This window comes from Spermophilus citellus (assembly GCF_964194105.1).
Source record: "Spermophilus citellus genome assembly, chromosome: 2".
In the NCBI taxonomy this organism is placed as follows: Eukaryota; Metazoa; Chordata; class Mammalia; order Rodentia; family Sciuridae; genus Spermophilus; species Spermophilus citellus.
The window spans coordinates 210983958-211007264 of NC_138183.1; the positions used below are offsets into that span (position 1 = coordinate 210983958).

Sequence of the window (23307 nt, forward strand, 5' to 3'; positions counted from 1 at the left end):
TACTACCTCAGGACATTTATACGTGCTTGTTTTTCTATCTGGTCCCAGATATCTTCTTTTGCCTCCCTTTATTCAGTTATATTTCTTTTTCTTTCTTTCTTTCCCCTTCTTTCTCTTTCCTTCCTTCCTTTCTCCCTCCCTCCCTCCTCCCTCCCTCTCTCCCTCTCCTTCCTTCCTTCCTTCCTTCCTTCCTTCCTTCCTTCCTTCCTTCCTTCCTTCCTTCCTTCCTTCCTTCATGCTTTCTGTGCTAAGGACTGAACCCAGTGCCCTAGCACATGCTAGGCAAGCATTCTACCACTTAGCCACATCTCAGCCCTCCTGCTTCCCTTTATACAGCTCTCTGTTTATGTGTAAGCAATTTAGAAAGGGGTTTAAAACCCCCTAATATTTAACCCCCACATACTTAATCTTCATTGCTTTGTTCCTATTGTGGTTTAGATATGAGGGGTTTCCCAAAAGCTCATGAGTGAGACAATGTAAGAAAGCTCAGAGGTGAAATGATTGGGTCATGAGAACCTAACCTACTCAGTGCATGAATCCACTTGACTAGACTAACTGGATGGTAACTATACAAAGGTTAGAATGTGGCTAGAGGAAGTGCACACACTGAGGGTGTGCCTTTGGGGTATATATTTTGACCCTGGCGAGAAGAACTCTCTCCTTCCTTGTTGCCATGTCCTGAGATGTTTTCCTCCTCCTGATGTGACGGGCTGCCTCACCTTGGACCCAGGACAGGCGAGTCAGCCATCTTGGACTGAGACCTGAAGTTGTAAGCCCTAAATAAACTTTTCCCCCTCTAATTTTTCTTGTCAGTGCTTTTGGTTACAGCCCAAAACAGTTCACTTGCCTTGCCTTTTTTTTTTTTTTTTGGTAGAAGTTATAACTGCATTATATACTTCCTTGCTTATTTGTTTATTGTCACCCTACCCTACAATTTAAGCACCATATGAACAGGGTCTTGGTCTTTTTCCTTGTTACATCTCCAATACCTGCACCAGTCCCTGGCATATAGTGAATACTACACACAAGTAGCGTCAATAAACAACGGTGATGTAATACATGAAGAGGGACCTTTGACACTACTCCCAGTGTCAGAGAAGTAAAGAAGGTAGGTCCCCCATGAGCCTTCTGGGTTTGATGTGAAAAAAGAGCTTCCCAAGACCCAGAAAGGCCAACTAGAATGGCTTCCCCAGAAGTTAATGGAAAAGGCACAAAGATCACTCTCGCTTAAATTTCTGGTGTACTGGAGGAAAGACCAGGCAAGGGTGGCTACATACATGATTAGACAAACATCTTTCCCAGACCTGAGGCATGCCCCCTTCTGTTGGGTGCCCCAGAGCTGTGAACTGCAGATTCAGAAAGAGGCTGCACAACCTCATGGGAGTGGGATATGCTGGGGCTTGTAGGGAAGCCAGAACTCTTGGGAGGTTGTGGCCTCCCCGTTCTGTTCCCAACCTCTCCAGTGAGTTGCAGGGAAGAGACACAGCTGAGGCCTCCAGAGCACAGGTCCCTGCCAGGACATAGTGCCCCAGACAAAGGCTAGGAAACTGCTGGACATAACACTCCCACAAATGCGGGGGACAGAAGCAAGACTCTAGTTAGCATACCCCTGCACCTCCACTGAGGGCTTCCACATGCTCCCTCTATTCAGATTCTCATCACCACCACAATGACTTCAAGACACAGTTATTATTCCCAGGTTTATAAAGTGGAAACTGCGGGTCTGGAGGAGATGTGTCTTCCACAAAATCCCCAAAAGACTCATCTGATGGTAGGTGGGGTGGTCTTCAGGCCAGGTCCTGGGTCTGGTGATCTTTACAAAAGGCACATCCCAAGGCTTTGTACAGTGAAAGAAAAAACAAGCCCCCTGGCAGAGGGAGTTTTCTTCCCAACTAAAGAGGCATCTCAGCCTACCCCCAAGTCATGGCTCCGGACACCTGACAGTTTAACGTGGGCAGGAAACATGCAGGTTAAGGTGGGCAGGAATCTGCCTCCCTTCCTTTGGACCTCTGGACATGGGCAGGATCCGAGTTTTAGCATCGATTCCCAACTCCTGTACAGGTGCAGCAGAGTTCCTAAGCTTCCAGGAAATATGGCTAAGTTCACGTCCCACAGAGCTACTCCCTGGGTAGACAGGTCGAGTGTTATGGCCTCCACGTCGTTTGTCTCAGGCTCGCCCACTTAGATCTTCGACTCTCGCTGTCTCTCATAGGCTTCTCTGCCCCTGACTCTAGCTGTCTGCTCTCTCAGCTTCTTCGGGTGACTTTTTCACCATCCATCTTAGGTCTAGGTGTATCTGCCCTATTGCCCTGCGTCTCCCTCCAGATCTCTCCTGGTCTGATTTCTACCTTTGTCCTGCTTCTACTTTCCTTTAAAAAACAGGCGACAGACTGGGGTCCAAAGTAAACTCCGAGACGAATGCTCCCGGACAGCATTCCCAGTGGACGCAAGTGTCCTGTGCTGGGGAGGCTTGGAAAGGGTGTGCTGGAAGAGGAGGCACTACTGGCTTTGGGCTGCCAGTCTGCCTCTCTCCCTATCTAGGGAGGGGCCAGAGCACAAGCACACTAGTACAGAGGGAGGGGCGGGGGGCACTCTAAGGCCACAGCCGCCACCCTGGGGACCCCAAGCTCCGCCCCGCTCCGTTCCTATTGGCCTTAGGCTCCCCCGCCCCCAGCCGCCTGCTCCAGCACCCGGGCATTTAGGCTACCACAGATAAATAGCCCAGAGCTCCTGGCGCGCGCCAAGTTAGGGGTAAGGAAGCCCCAGAGCGCTCCGTTGCTTTGCCACACGTCCCGCCCCACAGGACAGGGCGGGGTGAGGACAGTCGGGCGTGCATTCAAACGCCCGGCACTTTGCCACTGCACCACCGGGACTTTGGAGTGACAAGAAAGTTCTGGGCAACTCCTGCCTTTTCAAGTTGGGTGAGGCCAGGTTCCCTGCTGGGATATGGAGCTACTGTCGCCCCCGCTCCGAGACGTGGACTTGACGGGCCCAGACGGTTCCCTCTGCTCTTTTGCCACAGCAGACGACTTCTACGACGACCCATGTTTCGACTCCCCGGACCTGCGCTTTTTCGAGGATCTTGACCCGCGCCTCGTGCACGTGGGAGCGCTCCTGAAGCCCGAGGAGCACTCCCACTTCCCTGCAGCTGTTCTCCCGGCCCCCAGCGCGCGCGAGGATGAGCATGTGCGTGCGCCCAGCGGGCACCACCAGGCGGGCCGCTGCCTACTGTGGGCCTGCAAGGCTTGCAAGCGCAAGACTACCAACGCAGACCGTCGCAAGGCTGCCACCATGCGTGAGCGGCGCCGCCTGAGCAAAGTTAATGAGGCCTTTGAGACGCTCAAGCGCTGCACGTCCAGCAACCCCAACCAGCGGCTGCCTAAGGTGGAAATCCTGCGCAATGCCATCCGCTACATCGAGGGCCTTCAGGCTCTGCTGCGCGACCAAGACGCCGCGCCCCCTGGTGCTACTGCCTTCTATGCGCCGGGCCCGCTGCCCCCAGGCCGCAGCGGCGAGCACTACAGCGGCGACTCAGACGCGTCCAGCCCACGCTCCAACTGCTCTGACGGCATGGTAAGGCCGGTACCCCAGGGGGGAGGAGAAAAGAAGGCAGCGCTAGGGATATATGCGACGCGTTTCTGAACACAGGGAACTGAACCCTGAGGGGTGGGCCTTCCTGGTGAACTGGGCAGCGGTCGCGCGGGGCGGGGGGGGCGTGGATCCCGGTGTACTGGGCAGCTGTCGCAGGAGTAGCCTACTACAGTGGAGGTGCGCAAGACTTCCCCGAACCGCAGGATTGGCGGAGCTATTAGAATACTACTCCGCGAACATAAAGGCATAAAGGCACGCTTTTTCTTCACTTATCCCTACTTCCAAAATGCAGATACTGGCGGGGGGCGGCGGGGGGGTGAGGCTGGGGTTGTGGCTCAGTAGTACAGTGCTCGCCTAACATGCTTGAGGCACTGAGTTCAATCCTCAGCACCATATAAATGTAAAATAAAGATATTGTGTCCACTAAAAACTTTAAAAATAAATATTTTTTTAAATGCAGATACGTCCATCCTTCATTTGTTTGGCCCTGCATAATGCAGATCTGAGCTCATGCCAGACCAACAGACGCGGTCCCGGAATTCGTAGCTGAAATTTTGGAGTTGGGGAGGGGGCAGCTATAGGGAGTGGTGCTCGGGCTCGCCGACCTGACGTGGTCATCCTTGCCGTTTACAGATGGACTATAGCGGCCCCCCAAGCGGCGCCCGGCGGCGGACCTGCTACGATGGCGCCTACTACAATGAGGCACCCAGCGGTGCGTATACCCGGCCTAGCCCTGCCTCCCCGTCCCCTTTGAGCTGTTCCGTCTTCCCTCTAACTAGTACCTCCACCCCCAACATACATATATGTTGGGTGATGGTGCAGGGAATGAAAACCTAAACGTTCAGCTACTTCCCCTTTCGCCCCCCACTCTCTCTGGACAGTCCCAGACTCTGGTAGGTCCTCAGTTTCCCCTCTGCCCCAAAGCATTGGACCCATGGGGTGAGAGACTTGCCATGGTTCAACCCCTGCTTACTAGCCTACTCCTCCCCGCGCAGAGCCCAGGCCCGGGAAGAGTGCTGCGGTGTCCAGCCTCGACTGCCTGTCCAGCATTGTGGAGCGCATCTCCACTGAGAGTCCTGCGGCGCCCGCGCTCCTGATGACTGATGCGACACCAGAGTCACCTCCACTCCAACAAGAGGCAGCTGACTCCAGTGAGGGCGAGCGTGGGACCCCTGCCCCATCCCCGGAAGCCGCCCCGCAGTGCCCTGCAGGCACGAACCCTAACCCGATCTACCAAGTGCTCTGAAAGGGGCAGGCTGCAGTGTCAGAGGGCGCCGCTGCCTACCCAAGGGATGGTACCCCTAGGGTATCTCGCACCCAAAAGATAGAGCTTAAATGCCACTCCTCCCAACTGCGCTTGAAAAGCGACCCCTCCCGAGGTGGGAGAACCGAAATGTTCTTCCCGTCCCCCCAACAGGGCAAGAACTCAGCCCGTGTTTTCCACGAAGCACCCTGCCCTGATACCCACGTGATGGCCATTTGGGGTTTCTCCATGAGCCATAGCTGATCCTTGAGGAGCCAGGTTCCCTTTCCTTGCTGCCTCCCACTCCATTTGGGTTGAGACCCTCCCAAACCTAAGCCCCGCCCCTTTCCCCATGCCCAGGTTTTGTTTGTTTGTTTGTTTGTTTGTTTGTGGGAGTGGCGTGTCCCCTCTTTTCCAAAGCCCTCGCGACACCCACTCTTTCCCATAGCCGACGAGGTGCGCTCCAGTCCCAAATGTAACTGGTGAAACCGTACCCCACCCCTACCCCGCCGCGGTTCAGGACCACTTTTTGTAATACTTTTGTAATCTATTCCTGTAAATAAGAGTTGCTTTGCCAGAGCAGGAGCCCCTAGGGCTGTATTTATCTCTGAGGCATGGTGTGTGGTGCAACAGGGACTTTGTATGTTTATACGTCGGGCGGGTGAGCCGCGGGCGCGCGCTCGCTCGCTCAGGTGTTCGAAATAAAAACGCTAATTTATACCACGGTGGCTCGGTGGCTTGGCTTTCCCTGGGCGTGGGAGCAGGATCCGAGGAAACTCCGCAGGCTGAGCCAGCTGTCCCGCAGCGACCCCTGTAGGCGGCTGACGGTTGCAAGGAGGCAGCAAGAAAGGAAGATGCTTGTCTCTATTAATAGGAGGGGAGGTTCCTCCAACCTTGAGGTATATCACCACACACAAGTCAGTGGTTCTCCCAGAAGGATGGGAGGATGCTCATGGCATTAGAAGTAAAAACTAAATGGCCCTGGAGGAGCATTGCAAGCTGTATGGCACTTAAAGGCTCTTAATGATAGGTGTAACCACAAGGGGAGGGCACAATCAGAAAGGCTTCTCTACTCAGGAACCCATGCTTGAAACATCTTTGTACTGTCTCATCTCAAGGACACAGGGCCCAAAGCCTGTGAGGAGAGGGCACAGGAACACAGTGGGTATAGGTGTTCATCAGGCTATAAACTCTCCAAGAGCAGGGGAGGGGTCATTGTTTCAGCCAGAGTGTGAGGAATACTTCCTGAATGAGGCACCAGTTGAGCTGTAGCTTGAGAAACAAGAGAAGACAAAGCCCACGGAGGGACACCACATACACATAGCCACCTCTGTGCGTCTCTGGATAAAGTTTCTCCCTGTCCACATATATCTCCACCCATGCAAACCCTCTTCTCGAAAACCTACAGGCCCACTTTCAAGGCTTTGATTGTGGAGTCCTGGGCCGTGCCGAAGGACCAGCCTTGTGCCACACATAAGGATCCACTCTCTGATCTGAGGAGAGCCTCTGCTCCCTCAACACAGGGTCCCCAAGCAGCCACCTGGAGCATTCTATTACTAGTGATGCTCTGCTTGTCTTCTGGCTGCTTCCTCAGATGCTCCTCATGGTTCTTTACACTCCTTTGAGGCCCTTGAGAGCTCATTCAGGACTTTACCTGTTCAACAGATGGCAAGTCCTGTGTTGGGGAAAAACAGAGAACGTTGGATGCAGTTCCTGCCCTTGGGAAACATTTGGAGTGTGTTATATTTCAAATAATGAAGCACTATAATAGGGGTGTATGTGTCATGGGATCAGAGGGGAGGGTTCCCTAACCATTCTAGGGAAGGTATAGACAAACAGATAAACTCTAAAAACAGTCTTGAAGAAACTGGTCAGGAAAGAGGGATCAAAGGAGGGTGCTCCAAGCTGAGACAACAGCAAGTGCAAAGACCCAGAGGTGAGAAAAAGCCATGCCTTATAGAACTATGTGCTTAAAGGGAAGGGGCTAGAGGTGAAATGGGGAAAAGGCAGAGACAGAGCCACAGTGGGCCTCATTTGGTCTTTATCCTGAGGGTAATAGGGAGTCACAGAAGAATCAAAACGGGGAAAGGATATAAATAAACCTGTATTTTAGAAAGGTTAGTTTGGGTTGGCAGAATGGATAAGAGGGAACAAAACTTGAAATAGGATGATCTGTCATGAGATCATTGATTTTGCTCAGAGAAGACATGACATGTCCTGAAATGGGGCAGTGATGGGGATGGAAAGGAGGCATAGAATTGGAGACTGTTGTGCCAAATAATTACAGGTGTTGTGGGTACAGTGGAGACCTTTGATGACAGACTCCCTATTTTCATACAGCTTAAAAGCTGAGGAGGAAATGGCCATTAGACAAAGAATCAAGTGAGTAAATTTAATGTTATAAATGGTGAGAAATGCTCTAAGGAAAAGCAAAGGGTGCAATGAGAGATGAAAGTGGGGAATGAGAAGGTAATCAGGTGACAAGAGGAGGAAGCAAGATTTCTGCACTGAGTTTCACTCCTGGGGAAACTGCCTTGCAGCAGGGATCACAGCTCAGCAAGCAGAGAGTAAGCTGGCCCTCAGCCCCCACTCACCTCCTTATCCAGTTGCTCTTGCAATGACCAACCTGCATAACTGTTCACAGCCCCTTGTATGTGGAGACTGTAGGGAAGTGAAGAGAAAGAAGGAGCCATGAATGACTTCAGGCTCTGGTTCACTTTTGAGTGTATTTTGGTGCCATTATAAGGATGGGGACATCGGAAGGAGAAACAGGTATAGGGATACATTTAGACTGGATGCTTCTGGTCATGAGTAATGGAAACCACATTCAAACTAGCTTACACCCCACAAGGAGGTGGTCTGAAAGGACAATTTGGAAGTAAAGCTGTAAGCACCACTCTATCCATGGGTGTCAGGAGCTGGGACTAGAGCCCTTTCACTTTTTCATGCATCTCCCCCTTTGTCTCTACTTAGCTTTACCCTCTCCTAGTCCAGCAACTCATCTCAACATTGAATTCCAGTTAGAAGATTCCCAGAAGAACTCTTACTGGACCAAGTCAGTCGTGAAGCAGGATTTGCACTCAGGCTGAGGAACTCTGTACACTGTAATCTCAGCTCCCTTGCTATGCCACCTCCACAGAAGAAGTCAAGAGAGGAGTGAGGAAAGTTAGGAGATGGGGGAGCAGCTGGAGATTAGATCATTCACAGAAAAACGGGGTTCAGGCACCTTCCTGGCTTGTCTCTTACCTTAATCCCCATGGGGAACATCTAGCCGAGCTCAACTCTATTTGCAGTGTAGCTGAAACGTCTCTTGCACATGAGGCCATTTTTACCTGAGCTGCACCTGAGTAAGTACCAACGCCATGCCCTCCAGAGATGTAGCATGTGTCTTAACATATGTGCTCCTATGATTAGAGTGCATCACCAGAGGCTGATATACCAAACCACCCACAGAGTTTAGGCTTCAGGTGCTCTCTCTTGCATGAATCCCTTCCAAGGCCCTGAAAGAAGCCCTAGAAATATGTCCACATGGTCTAGTTCTTCTTTAATTTTCCAAAGTAAATTACTCTAAGCTATTGGTTATGACCATTGCCTCTTTCTGGTTCCTCCTTGTCTTAGGTTGCATTTGGGGCACATTGAGATCCTATCTAAATGTATGAATTTCATTTGGGGTGAGTGGAGTGTATTTTAAATAAATGGAATATTTTTAAAAAGGTAATAATGTTGAACCATGATGTAAGTTAAAATGATTCTAACATTAAGAAGACAAACGTATCTAAAACATGTATTTAGATCATTCCAAAAAGTAGTTATTACAAGAAAGGGATAGCTTTTGAATAGATGTGGAAAAGACTCTTGTATTGTTTGATAATCCACTCAATGAAGAATAGTGAATCATATAAACACATTAGGAAAATATTTAAATTTTTTGCTCATCTGGCACAAAATACTGACATTAACAAAGACAGCATACGATTTATAATACGCCACTATAACAAGACATCAACACCAACACAATTTTAATGAACTTTACCAATGAAAAATATTTAAAATTTATTACCATACAAGAGAATTCAAAATGCCTTGAGCTCTTACAGCCCCCAGAGGAAAGAAACTTGATTGAGATTTCCCCAAATGTGACACCAATCCTAAAAATGTACATGACATTTCTTTTTTTAAAAAAGAGAGAGAGAATTTTTTAATATTTATTTTTTAGTTTTCAGCGGACACAACATCTTTGTTTGTATGTGGTGCTGAGGATCGAACCTGGGCTGCACACATGCCAGGCGAGCGCGCTACCACGTGAGCCACATCCCCATCCCTGTACATGACATTTCTAATAGAGCTGTGAGCCTGAAAGAAGCTTCCTGAAATTATTAATGGTACAAACAAGTTTTGATCAAAACTTTGTTGAAAGAAAGACGGAATGATCTCTCTGTTCTCTATATCAAAAAAAATCTTAGTATAAAACCACGTCACTTGAAGAAACAATCAAAGAATGTGCAGCCGGGTGCAGGTGGAAAGGGGTAGGCTGGAAAAGGCAAGAAAAGGGAGGAACAGGGGGAAGGCAGAAAAATGAGGAGAGGAGGAAGAACATGAGGACAAAGATGATGTGATGATGATGAAGAACGAGTTTTTTTCTCATCTGTAAAACATTTATGCCACCTGCACACAAGTCACTACTATTAAAAAAATTGATTTGAGATTGGGTAATATTTGTTTTAATACCATACAGGATCATTTTTGCATAGTTAATATTTTTTCAGACAACAATTAACAGTGGGTTTTAATTCATGTAGAACTTTCCCAGGAGCAGGGAAAAGGGAGTCCAGAATAATACATGGATGGCTACATGGTGGCATGGGATTGAGGCCTGACTGTGCCACTCATCAGCTGGGGGCCTTGGAATGTGACCTAACCTAACTGGGCTTCATCTTTCACTTTGTAAAATGAATTAATGATTTTAAAAGGCATATCCCATGTGTTAGTCAGCTTTTTGTCACCACGATCCAAATAACCTGAAAGAACAAACCAGAGGAGGAAAGGTTTATTTGGGGCACAGAGTTTCAGAGGTTCAGTCCATTGTCAGCTCACTCCATTGTTGTGGGCTCGAGGCAAGGCAGAATATCATGGCAGAAGGGTGTGGCAGAGGAGAGCAGCTCAACTCATGACAGCCAGGAAGGAGAAAGAGTGAAGAGCTGAGGAGGAAATAAAATTCCAAAGGCACACCTCCAGTGACCTGCTCCAGCAGCCACGCCTCACCTGCCTACAGTTACCACCCATTTAGTCCATTTAGATTAATATATTAAATGGATTAATCCAGTGATTAAGTTACAGCTCTTATAATCTATTCATCTCACCTCTGAACATTCCTGCATTGTCTAGCAAGAGCTTACTGTGGGACACCTCATATCCAAACCATAACATCTCACGTCTGAAATTCTTTAGTACTTCACTTAAAGCATTTCAGGAAAACAAAAAAGATAATGAAGTAGATCTCTTACAGATAAGGGATCTGGGAACATAGAGACTAAGATTTTTATCTGACCTCCTGGTTAGCTGATCTTTCCTTATATTTTTTCAAAATATTTTATTGTTATAATTCATATGATATAAAACTCACCCTTTATAGTGTATATTTCATTACTTTGTACCATATTCACAGGGTTGTGCAACCATCACCACTATCTAATTCCAGAACATTTCCATCACCTCCAAAAGAAATTTATCCCCATTAGCAATCACTCCCTACTATCCTTCCTTTCCCAGACCCTGGCAACCACTAATCTATTTTCTGACTCCACAGATTTGCCTCTTTGGGACAATTTATATGAATAGAAGCACACAATATGTGTTTTTTCATAGAGGACTTCTTTCACTCAGAACAATGTTTTCAAGGATTGTCCATGCTTTAGCATGTATTAGTACTTCATTTCTTTTTTGTGGCTGAATAATATTCCTATGTATGGATATATCACATTTTATTTCTCTCTTCATCAGTTGATGTACATTGGGTTTTTTCCACCTAGCTACTATTAATATCTCAAAGGACATGCATGTACAAATTTTTGTATACATGTATACTTTTAATTCTCTAGGATATTTACTTAAAACTGAAATTGCTGGGTGTATAATAACTCTATGTTTAAATTTTTAAGAACTGCCAAACTTTTTCCAAAGCAGCTGCACCATTTCACATTCCTATCAACAATGTATGAGAATTTCAATTTCTCCATCTCCTCGATAACACTTACAATTATTTGTCTTTTTTATTTTAACCATCCTAATGGGTACAAAGTAGTATCTCATTATGGTTTCGAGTTTCATCTCCCTAGTGATTAATGATGTTGAACATGTATTCACGTCTTATTGGCCATTTGTATATCTTTGGTAATTTTCAAATCCTTTGCCTATTTTTAAATTGTGTTGTCTTTTTATTGTTGAGTTATGGGAATTCTTTATACATTCTACATACTACACTTTTATCAGACACATGGTTTTCAAATGTTTTCTATCGCTTTGCAGATTGTCTTTTCATGTTCTTTGAAACACAAAAGATCCTTCATTTTATTCTATTCTTATTTCAATGAAGTCTAATTTATCTTTTGTCTTTTCTTTTTTTTTTTTTTTGCTTGTTTGTGATCACATCAAGACACCATTACCTAGCCCAAGTTCTCATAAGAATCTTATAGTTTTAACTTTTACATTTAGGAATTTGATCCATTTATAGTTAATTTTTATATAGTATAAAGAAGAGGTCCAAATCTGTTCTTGTGCACACAGGTATCCAGTTGTTCTAGCTCGTTTATTGAAAAGACTATTCTTTCTCCATCCAATTGGCTTGGAATCCTTGCCAAAAATTAATTGCCCATATGTATGGGTTTATTTTCTATATTCTCAATTCTATTCTATCCATCTATATATCTATCCTTATATCAGTGCCACACAGTCTTGATTACTGTAGCTTTGTAGTTAGTTTTGAAATTAGAAAGTGTCAGTACTCAGTTTCGTTTTTCTTTTTCAAGATTGTTTTATATATTTGGGTCCCTTGCATTCTGTAAATACATTATACAGCCCTGTCCTGGTGTTATTTTCAATAAGCACTAACCTTGCCTGGTACAACCAGAGAGCTGAAAACTGGCATGAAATAATAATGTGGTTCTTGTTGGTGCCCCCCAAAAGTTCTATAAAGAGGGGTAATATATTTTTCACTTTCAGTCATTTTTGATGTAGCTTATACAAAATATTTTTATAACTGAATATCATTGTCAAATTGCCAAAAAAATATAGCAAATGTTTTTGTTGGCATTCTGAATGCTTCCACATAAATATAACTTTCTTAAAAGTATTACATAGGTGTACAAGGCAGTAAATAAAAATAAGATTAATTTCTGGATTTTTAAAAATGTTTGTTATTGTTATGGATCTGGAATGTTCCCCAAAGGCTCATGGGTTGGAAGTTTGGTCTCCAATGCAGCAATATTCAGAGATGGAGCCTTTGGGAAAGAGAGTAGATCTTGGGCTCTGACCTTATCAGTGGATTAATTCATTAATGGATACATAATTTGATAGTATTATTAGGAGGTGGTGGAAATTGTGGGAGGGGGATGTAGTTGAAGGGAGTGGGTCCTTGTGGGTATGCACTTGGGGACTGTATCCTGTCCTGGCCGTTCCCTTCTCTCTCTTCTTCCTGGCCACCATGGAGTACATAGTTTTCCTCCATCCTTCAAATAAATCTTTCCTTGTCTAAGTTGCCTTTCTCAGGTATCTTGTCCCAGTGACAAAAAGATGAATAACACAGTGGAATTTATCAGCTTTTAAAAATTTATATTTGGTCCTGATTTATTTTCTAAGTCTAAATAAAATATTCATTTTTGTCCCCAATTTGTATTCTTTTTTTGCCTTTTTAAAAAGGAATTACCCCCCCCCCAAACACACATACACACACACAAATGTCTTGACTTTAGCCCCTACACCACCTGGACCCACCCTGGCACACTGCTGACCACATGTCTCTGGGGGCTGACACATACATACACAGGTACCCACCAGTGCAGCAAGGCACACATGGAACTGCAAAGCTTTTTCCATCAGAAGAGCCACAAGTCTCTGGTTACATCTGGGAGAACCCAGTGGTCCCCTACCCAGTCTTGCTAGGGACAGGCTTGTAGAAGAGCCTGCACTCACCCATCTTCTCTGTACATGTGCACCCCTGACCATTTTCATATACCTTACCACGCCCATCATCAACTCCCATCACCCTACCTCATTCCCACAGTCAGCACAGAGAGGAGTCAAAGCCCTTCTGAAAGGCCAAGCCCACCCAAGGAGGCCTGATGCTTTGTCCCTGGGCCACCCTGAAATGACCGGAACCCATGAGAAAGAGAGGCCAAGTGAGGGCTGGTCACAAAGAGATGGGGGCAGGTATGCAGCCTCAAGGGAGGGAGAAAAAAGAGGAGAGGATGTGAGGCAAATTCTCACAAAATAGTATTCCCTTTTAAACAGATGAGGAAACAGAAACCTAGAGACACTAGCTTACACAACTAGTAAACAGCAAAAATAAGATTTGTAACCAAGTCTGTCTAGATCAGGGATTCTCTCAAATGGAGAAAAATTTAGACCCCAGGGGACACTTGGCAGACACAAGTCTATAGATTTTTTTTTATGACTGCTATTGGAGAAGAGGGTTCTAATGACATCTAGTGGATAGAGCCCTGCTAAACTTTCTTCCATGCATAGTACAGCACCTTACACATCTCCAGCAAAGAATTATCTGGTCCAAAATGTCAACAGTGCAAAAGTTGAAACATTCTGGTCTAGACATCTCCCCAGAATGTTCTTCACCTTAGCCCCTTTCTAGGGTTTTCATGGCTTAAGAGATCTGGGACCTCCTACCCAAGAGGTTGCAAGAAGGAACAGCTGTACACCCTGCTCCAGCCCAGTCCTGGTTAAGTACAAGGACTTAATCTACAGATCCTATGGCCAAGATCATCAATTTCCCCCAATGGCAGCTTTAGGTTCATTCTCCTCTGCCCTCTGGAATGAGGAGGTCTGATCTAGGGAGGGGACATCTGCCAGACCTACTGTCTTCTATCACAACAAGGCTGCCCAAAGCCTATAGGGGCCAAGCCCAGCCTAGTTTAGTTTCCAGATACAGCCACAAGGTGGCAGCCCAACCCATCAGGAATACTGAGGTTGTCCGCCTGGGAGAGCAGCATGAAGACTGTGCCAACCTGGACAAAGGCCTGAGGGTTGGACTTGGGCCAGTTCCAGAGCCCAGCAGGACCAGATCTAAGGCCTGCAAGTGCCAGGTGTGAGAACATAGGCCAAATTTGGCTTCAGATCTTCCTTCACCATCTTCTAGTCCCCATCCAGTTTAGTTCCCACATGGAGCTTCCTGGAGCCCAGTGCTCCCTCCTGTCTAACCTGAGAAAGAAAAATTACAGAGCCAAGGAGTTAAGAACATAGGGATGATTATTGCTCCCATTAAGTGATAAAGAAACTAAGGCACAGGGAAGTTGAAGAATTTGCCCAGGTCACAGCTAGTCAATGGTGGAACAGGGATTTGAACCCAAGCAGCCTGGTTCATATATACTCTTTTTTTTTTTTTTTTGTACTGAGGATTGAACTTAGGGGCACTTGACCACTGAGCCACATCCTTAGCCCTATTTTGTATTTTATTTAGAGACAGGGCATCACTGAGTTGCTTAGCACCTCACTTTTGCTGGGGCTGGCTTTGAACTCACAATCCTCCTATCTCAGCCTCCTGAGCTGCTGGGATTACAGGTGTGCAGCCACCACACACGGCTGGTTCATATATACTCTTAGCCACTGACCAGTATGTTCCCCACTCCCAACCCCAGCCACAGCCATCAAAGACCTTCTGGCAAGGGCTTCCCTCTGCAAGGGAAGTGGCAGATGGTTATGCATGGGGAAACTGCTCAAAAATGAAAAAGAGGTGAGGTTTTTGACTGAGTTAAGGATCCGTGGTTAGTGTTTATAGGTAAGAACCCAGGAATTGGTCAACAAGTCTTCCCCCAGCCACATTTCTTGGCATTTTTTGTTTGATTTGGTTTCTTTCCCCTTGCTTCCCACCCCCATCCTGTGTTGTCCTCTTGGTTTTTCTGGGCTTTCTGCAAATGCCAGTCTTCTCATAGTGTGAAGGGGAAGTGAGAAAAGGGACTTTTATGTCCTGCTTAAGTGACAGAAGAGGAGGGGCATTCCTTGGGGCTTGGGCTGGAGGGTGTCATCAGGCTCAAAGTGAGAATCCTAAAGTGGAATGGCTGGGATATCAGGAACGGCTACCCTCTCCCACTGGGGAGGCTCCTCTGAGTGTTCTCTCTTTACCTCTTCAGGGATTTTGGGGTGTGATGGATACCCTCCCATACTCTCTCCCTCTGACCCTCGCATTACTCTCTTTTTCTAGCACAGCCTCCAGGGCCAGGCCTGACCAGAGCTTCTAATCACCCAATCTGCTGCCTACTTCTCCCCACTGTCACCTGGGTAACACTGCAGCTCACCATTAGGAGTATGTGAGTGGAGCTCTGTATTGACCCCTAAGAGACCCTGATCAGACCCTCCCCCTGATTTGGCCTCAGGATTCCAGAGGCCTTTCTTGTCTCTTGGCATCTAATTGGTGGGAGTAGGTGTCCATGTCTCTATGCCCATCTTTTTCTCTTGCTTCATTATCTTCTAGAGTTGGGCCAGAGCTTTCTGAGAGCCTGTGTCCTGGAAATCTCAATATGGGTTAGGCTGGGTTGCCTAAGGCCAGGCTTCCTCATGGTTACAGGATGAGACAAATTGGTTAGGGTGACAAGGACACTCCTTCCTGCCTTACTCTGAGATTGAAGGGGAAGCAGCTCCTATTTAGAGGAATAATGCAGATCAGTCACTGGAGAAAGGGGGTGCCATCCTGATCCCAGATTCAAGCCCTTTCTTTGTCTCTACCCATCTCTCTGTTTCTGACTTTATTGTGCCTCTCTGTGTCTCCCTTTGGCCTTCTTCTATCCCTCATTCCTGGCCCTGGCCCTTGCCCGTCACCATGCCTCTAGGCCTTCCCTCTACCACAAACAGATTCTATGTGGCTGGGTCAGTGTTCCCCTGACCAAGTGAGTAGAGAGATGTGTGTGGCAGAGCTTTGTCCCCAGGCCTATAGCAGCATCTGTGGGTCAGGGTAGAGGGACAGCTGCCTGCACAGTTAGCAAATGCCAACAGGTAAATAAGAGCTTTGTGTCTTCTTAATTAATTCACTCTGTCTAGGCAGCCTGTGTTCGATTGGCCTGGGCTTGGATCAATAAATAAGTCTCTTTCTCGGCCCAGTTGACCCTGGAACTGGGCCTGACCTCCTCAGTTCTGCCCAGTCCCACCTGCCCACTTCTCCAAAAGGCTGGGAGCTCCTTGAGGGCAGGGGTTGGAGTTTGATCTGATTTGTCCCTTGTGTCCTTGTGTCTGTGACAAAGCCTGGAACAAGTAAGGAGTAAAGGAATGATTGCTCAACTAAGTAAACTGAGGCACTGGTGGCAAGCAGGGACGAGAAAGGCTTTGAGGTGAGGGCAACTTCCATCCCCACAGTCAACTGTGAAACTGTAGGAATCCCAGCAGCAGCTGCTCCTAGCCAGCCCTCAAGACCTGCATGGGATTAACTCCCAGAGGAGCTGAAGCTTTAAGGACAGAGGGAATGGCAGTACTCAGGAGCCTAGGAGAAAGTGCAGCCTTTCATAAGGGATCCCACCCAGGGATTCAGAATTAGTGCAGGAGGGTCAGTTAGCTGGTATTCACGTGGTAGAGTCTTGTGACACTACTCATGAGAGACTAGGTCGGTCTAAGTGATTAAGGACCTAGCAACAGGAAGGGGTCGAAAGGGGTTAATGAGGTCCGGGATTGGGTGTTAATGGGGAGCTAGGGGGACATGCATATGGGTGAATGGGAAGTGTTATCTTGGAGCCCATGCAAGAGGGTACCTCTGGAAGAATCTTGGGGACTTCAGGTTCCATGGGAAAAGTCGGTATTAAAGGGTTCTTCGGAGAGCTCCGTACTAGTCCAAGTCAAGGTGTCAGGATGTCCTGTCTTACCCAGAGCTCAGACAGTCCCTGGTTTGGAAGGAGATGGGCGAGTGCCAACGCCCTTCTCACCTCAGTTTGACCTGGGGTGTGGGCCCAGACGTTTCTCAGAGCCCCCGCCCATCGAGTGGCGTTCCCTGAGGGCGGAGCGTTGGCGGGTCCCCCCTAGAGCAGGAGCAGCGGTGCCCGGCAGGCGCCCCCAGTGCTGGGGTTGAAGGAGGCCGAGTTCCGCGCTGGGCTGGGAGGGGGGCGCGGAATCAGGGCTTTTTAGGACCCAGCGCGGCGCCTCCCTCCGGGGGCGAGTGCGGCTGCGCGCGCCGTGTGCCCGTGTCCGGAGAGCCGCGGGCTGGACGCGGACCGCGCGAGCGAGCAAGCAAGCAGGCAGCGGAGCAGCAGTCGGGGTGGAAGCAGCGTCGCGGCGGCGGCCGCGGCTCGGCGCCTCGCCTCCCTGGCCTCACCGGCCTTGCGGCGCCGGGACCAGCCACCCCCGCCTACCGGGCCCGACCTCCGCAGCCCCCTTCGCCTTGGCCGGCAGCGCCACCCGCCTGCCCGAAGCAGGGAGCGGAGCGCGGGGCGCCTAGGAACCGGAGCCAGTGCCCGCCGGCCCCGCAAACCAAACCCAGCCGGGAGAACCCCCGCCCGGCCCAGCGCTGCTCCACCAACGGTCCGGGAGCTGTCCCTTCAGCACCGCCGCGGAAGCCTGCGTCTGAGCTCAGCCCAGCGGAGCCCTAGATCGAGCCTAAGCGCACCCGGCGCAGCGCTCAGCCGCTGCCCCACGGGGCTGTACCCGTGTGCCCCTACCCAGAGGACCCGCCATCTCCTCCGGGAGGCGGGGAGAAGGAACAAGGAGGGCGGGCAGGCGGGCGGGCTCGCCCGCCGCCGAGGGGAGCAGGCAGCCAGGCGTGGAGAGAGGAAGGGGGCCGGAGCCCGCCCTGCGCCCCGAGCTGCAGCCCGGCCACGCAGGGAGAAAGCAGCCGGTATCCATCTCCCCCGCGCCTAGAGCGTGCTGCGGCGACCACCGCACAGCGGAGCTCGAATTTCCCGGCCCCCTCTCTTCCCCTCCCCCTTCTGGGGGTTGGTCTATCCCTCCGGCCCTAGGAGCTGCTGACCTTCCCCCAAAAAGCTTTGTGTCGATTTCTCCATTTTCCCGCTGAGATGGTAAAGGGAGCCCGGCCCCCCCACCCTCTTTCCCCTCCTCCCGGGGCTCGCTGCTGAGCGCCGCCCCCCTCCCTTCTTCCCTTCCACTCTCCCTCCCCTCCTCTCCTCTGCTTCCTCCGCAACCAGACCAGCTCCCTCCCACATCTGGCGCCTAGAGACCCTTGGGATCCCGCGCACACTCCCCTGGACCAGCACCGACCGCCAGCACCCCGAGGGGCTTGGGTCACTGGTTGGGGTGGCCAGAGCCGCGCTCTTCTGTTCCCCCCGACGGCAGGGGGGAGGGGGGAGGAGGCCGCGCGCCCCCCTCCCCGGCGCCAACTCCCCCTGGCGGCCGCTCCCATGGGTGTCGCTGGGCCGCGCCATGTCTAAGGGGGCGCCGCGATGGGCCAAGGGGACGAGAGCGAGCGCATCGTGATCAACGTGGGCGGCACGCGCCACCAGACGTACCGCTCGACGCTGCGCACGCTGCCGGGCACGCGGCTCGCCTGGCTGGCGGAGCCCGACGCCCACAGCCACTTCGACTATGACCCGCGTGCCGACGAGTTCTTCTTCGACCGCCACCCAGGCGTCTTCGCGCATATCCTGAACTACTACCGCACGGGCAAGCTGCACTGCCCAGCCGACGTGTGTGGGCCGCTCTACGAGGAGGAGCTGGCCTTCTGGGGCATCGACGAGACAGACGTGGAACCCTGCTGCTGGATGACGTACCGCCAGCACCGCGACGCCGAGGAGGCGCTCGACAGCTTTGGCGGGGCGCCCCTGGACAACAGCGCTGACGACGCGGACGCCGACGGCCCCGGAGACTCAGGCGACGGTGAGGACGAGCTAGAGATGACCAAACGACTGGCGCTGAGTGACTCCCCAGATGGCCGGCCTGGCGGCTTCTGGCGCCGCTGGCAGCCGCGCATCTGGGCGCTCTTTGAGGACCCCTACTCGTCCCGCTATGCGCGGGTAAGTGACAACTTACCCATCAGAATAACCCGGCAAGGGAGGCAGCATCTCTGCCTCCAGCGGGCAGGGGTGGACTTGAAAAGTGGCACCTAGAGAGTTCAGAACTGAAGGGGTGTGTACATGTGTAAGAGAGAGAAAGGGGTGACTTTGCCAGGGTGACTGATTTTGTATGAGTCTGCCTGTGTTGCCGAATTTAATATGTATGAGTGAGTATGAATGGGTGTGTTTGTGTGTATGAGTAGATCGTGTGTGCATATTTATGTAAGTGTGGTGGTGTATATTTGGGTGGGTAAAGTATGTAGTGGAAATGAGTGAGCATGTGTATGTTGAGTGTGCATGAGGGCCTGTTCGTGCATATTTGTGTCTTTGCAGATGTACATTGTGAAGGTGTGAACTGACCTCTGGCGTGAGAGAGAAGTGGGGAACCCTCCCTCCCTCCCAGGTAAAGGGGTGTGTGAAGCCAGCTGCCCAGGAAGAGGGCCTCAGGCCTGCCTGGCAGCTTAAGACAGAGGGTCCCCTCCCCAGGGAGCAGCCTCAAGCCATTCTGAGGAGGTGGTCTTGGGGGGAATCTCTGTGGCTAATTAATAGTGTGGTAGTTCATATAGCTGGGCTTCCTGGCAGGGGTGTGGTGATCCCTCTGAGACCTGCTCCTGAGATCAGAGTATGTCCTTCTTCCTGGTGGAAAGGGGAGGCACTTGGATGGGGTCATTGGGCTTTGTGCCTGTGCTTCCTTCTAACACCTGTGCGGTTGGGCAGAGAGGGGGATTTTAAGGGGGAACCTGCAAGGACAAGGTATGTGAGGTGGGTGTGTCTTTATCTGCCACTCCTCTTTAGCGACAGGAGATTGTTGTCAGGAAGAAAGGACACAAGCAGGTGTCCTTTCTTGCTGACCTTGGCCCCTCTGATGGCCTCTCTATATTAGTTTCCTCATTTATAAAATGGGGGAGGGGCCCTGGTGGACTCTTGAGGGCCTTTACTACTGGACCATCAGTCACTAAACCCAAGAGAAAGACTGATAGCAGTCAGCTACCTTGGAAGAGATTCTTCAGGCCTTCCTAGGCTCTGTCCTAAGAGGCCTGAGAAAGCCACAGCCTGTGAGGGAGGGACAGACTTGGGAATTTAATGCCCAGCCTCTGAGCCTCTCTGGTATCTGTGAGCTATCCCTCTTCCCACTCCCAGGCAAAACACTGCCTCTGCCCCGCTGTCTTTTACAGTTCCACATCCCTTCCCTCCTGCCAGCTGAAGCCTGTGCCAAATCCAGGGGGATGGAGCTGGGGAGGGGAGGAGTCTGCAGAGAATCAGTGGATGAAGGACATTGGGGGAGAGGGCGGGTAAGTGGTGGTACCCAGGGGCAGATAATAGCCACTTAGGTAGAGACCTAGCAGATTTATTACTGAGATAAAACACAGCAAGGCATGTGAGGGAGGGGGCAGCAGGTCAGAATTTTACACCTTGAATTCTAGAACAGGTGTGTATATTGGGGGGAAGGGAGCAATAGAGAGAGTACCGACCTCTTATCTTGCTACTGAAGATCTTGCCCAAGGTCACCCAGGGAGTTGGAGGCCAAGTAGCACTTGAACCCAAGTCTCGTGGGACCCTATCCTCTCCTGAGCTGGCCGTCAGCTTCCTGTCATTCTTGAGTGGACTGGGACCCTCTGAGGCCTCTTCCCTTCCTTCCTCCTGACAGAGGCCACCAGAGCCAGAGTATTATATAACTGGAGGCTTGCTGAACTGTGGGGAGGGGCAGAAATAGGGGAACTGAGAGGTTGAGCCAGCTCATGCTAGGGAGGGGGTGGGAGCAGGCTGGGCAAAAGGCCTGTGTTAGAGCAGCTGCCCATTCAGCCCACGTTTGACCTTGGATAGCATTTTCTTCCTCTTGGCCCCTGGAATCAAGGGGTAGGCCCAGCTTCCTCATGACTTTCTACCTCAACTCCCCTCCTTGGATTCAACTTTAGAGCTCTGACCAATGTCCCTGAGTTTCAAGACAATCAGGGATCAATGGGATGTTCCAGCCCACTCCTCTGTCTGTCTCCTCCGACAGGACCTTCCTAGGCTCTGGGATGGCCTCTTCTCAGTGGAGACAAATAGGCCACTCAGTGTGGCTTGAGGTCTCATTGGTGTATAAAACCATACTTGAAAAGTCTTGAACTGTCTCTCAAACGAATGTCCATTGAAAACCAGACTCAGGGAAATGCTGGGGGCAGTAGAGCATGTCGGGGAGTGAGGGTACCAGGGTTGAAGGTGGGTGTTGGTGGGTGTCTCCCCTTAGCATACCTATGCTACTCTCCCAATCTAAAAGAAAGATTGTAGTCTTTTAGACTACCCTGGGGAGGACAGGAAGATATGAGGCCCATTGGGGAGGGGGCTTCCCAAGGACACACAGGAACTGAATGAATAGCTGAGATTAGAACCTGGGCTCCTGCCGCCTGCCCAGCTGGCCTAGCTGCATTGCGCTGCCTCTCTGCAGCTCCCTGCGCAGAGACCAGCGGCTGCCCGCCCTCCTCCCCCTCCATCTTTGCTCTGCTGCTGCTGTCACCTTTGTTTACCCCTCCCCACCACGGGTCCCCAAGCCTCCTCAGTTGGTGGGTCAGGAGTGGAATTTTTATTCTAGATTCTAGACTAGAATCTAGTATGTGTGTGACATTGTATGCATGTGTGAGAGAGAATCTGTGTAAGAGAGATCCTGTGTGGGTGTGAGAGACTCTTCATGTGTGTGAGAATAAAAATATGTGAGACTCTGGGTCACGCATACACATGTGTGGTGAAAATATGAGAGACATCCCTGTGTCAGAGAAATTCTTTGTGGATGAGAGGGTCAGATTTTGTGTGTTTTGTGAGGCAAAGTATGTGTGTACAAGACTGTGAGGGAGATAAAGTGTATATTAAAGCAACAGTATGTGTAAGACCAATGCAATGTGTGAGACTCGAAGTGAGTGTGTCTCTGAGTGTATTGTGTGTGGCAAGTGTGAAACTGTATATGTGGAGCTCTGCATGTGAGTCTGAGTGTGTATGTAAGGCTGTGTGCATGAGACCATCTGTGCATGGTGGATGTCTTGTGTGTGACAGACTGTGTGTTTGTGGGGCTCTGTCAGAGTCTGTGCTAGATCCTATGTGTGACAGCATGTGTTGTGTGTGTGAGAGAGACCCTGGGCATGTGTGTCAATGTTGCTGTGCCTATATGAGAGAGACCCTATGAGGCCTGGGTGTAACCAGAAGATGAAATTTCAGTGCAGCATCCTGCCTGCTGCCTCTATCTCCTGGGACTCCTAAGCTGCCTTACTGAGGGCATTTCCCATCCTCATATGTCAACAGAAATGCCATTCTAGCCCAGACCAGCTGTTGGTATATGGGCCAGTTGTGAGATCACCTGTCCCTGAAGAGATGCCACCTACCCCAGGCCTTGGTGTTGGCCCTGGAAGATAGGGGCAATACTTGGCTGAGGGTGGGATATTCCATCTGAGCTCTGAGGGTTATCAGTGGTGGCTGGAGCAGCTGGTTCCCTGGCCTTTCTCTACTGGATACCAACCTGAGGGGGCAAGACAGGGCGAGGTAAGCTGGGACAAGATGGTCCTCACTTGTATTCGAGGTAGGGGGTAGGGGGAAGGGGTGGTGTGTACCACAGAGATACACAGAAAAGGATGATGATATTATGTGGTAAGGGGTAGAGGGACTTCCTGGGGCCATGAGAATAAGAACTGTGCCAGAGGAGGTCATGCTGGGGCAAGCATTGGGGGGAAAGCAGGAATTAGCCAGGCAGCTGGCAGTGGACAAATAGTCCTTGCATGCAGAGTCACAGTGGTGTGAGAGCAAGTATGTTGGGCAGTCTGGGGGAACTGGCTGGAAACTCACCCTCCTTTCTTTCTTGGGGGCCAGTTCAGGTGTGAAGTCTGGCCTTTTTCTATGATTTGTATGTTGTTACTAGAGCGTCATTCTTGTCACATCAGAGCCAGTGATGGTCCCTAGACTGAAAACCAGAAACTGTCCCCACTATGTATATGGGGTATGTGAATGTGGTCACATCTGTCCCCCAAGGTCATTTGACTTTCCAGATTTCTAAGAAGTACCAATGATCTCCAAGCTGGGGAAGCCTACCTCTAGCCACCCCACTGCCCCTCTCCACTGACCCCTTATCCCAAGTCTGTCTCTTTGCCTGGTCCCCTCCTCTTTGGGACCTGATGTAGCCCTGACTCCTCCTCAGGCCTCTGGAAAGGAAACTTACCTGGTACCTAGAATGAGGAGGCTAGACATAGACTTCTGTTTATCCCTGGGGTCCCAGTAGACACGGGGCTCTCGGCAGAGGAGAAA

General features: G+C 50.0%; 2 protein-coding genes and 1 long non-coding RNA gene across 3 annotated transcripts in view; 2 read left to right on the forward strand and 1 right to left on the reverse strand.

The window, feature by feature from the left end:
• The first annotated feature begins 2734 nt into the window (after window positions 1-2734).
• MYOD1 (myogenic differentiation 1) lies at window positions 2735-5557 on the forward strand. The gene is made up of 3 exons (XM_081282265.1): window positions 2735-3573; window positions 4225-4303; window positions 4587-5557. Exons 1-3 carry the CDS (start codon window positions 2947-2949, stop codon window positions 4835-4837), a joined length of 957 nt encoding a protein of 318 aa, XP_081138391.1. The 5' UTR covers window positions 2735-2946; the 3' UTR covers window positions 4838-5557.
• Window positions 5558-5680: 123 nt separating this feature from the next.
• On the reverse strand, window positions 5681-22546 carry LOC308642886. Its single transcript, XR_014020663.1, has 3 exons — window positions 20514-22546; window positions 7429-7495; window positions 5681-6509 (listed from the first exon to the last, which is right to left on the reverse strand). It is a non-coding gene; the product is annotated as an uncharacterized lncRNA (long non-coding RNA).
• KCNC1 (potassium voltage-gated channel subfamily C member 1) overlaps window positions 18225-23307 on the forward strand; it is a 41907-nt gene continuing 36824 nt past the window's right edge. The window contains exon 1 of the mRNA XM_081282258.1: window positions 18225-19002. Within this exon, the coding sequence (XP_081138384.1) occupies window positions 18433-19002 (570 nt within the window). The 5' untranslated portion in view covers window positions 18225-18432. The remainder of the gene's footprint in view (window positions 19003-23307) is intronic.

Coding starts and splice junctions, on each gene's coding strand:
- MYOD1 (XM_081282265.1), top strand. CDS start 2,947: ATGGAGCTACTGTCGCCCCCGCTCCGAGACGTGGACTTGACGGGCCCA. Junction 3,574..4,224: donor CCAACTGCTCTGACGGCATG/GTAAGGCCGGTA, acceptor TGCCGTTTACAG/ATGGACTATAGCGGCCCCCC. Junction 4,304..4,586: donor CTACAATGAGGCACCCAGCG/GTGCGTATACCC, acceptor CTCCCCGCGCAG/AGCCCAGGCCCGGGAAGAGT.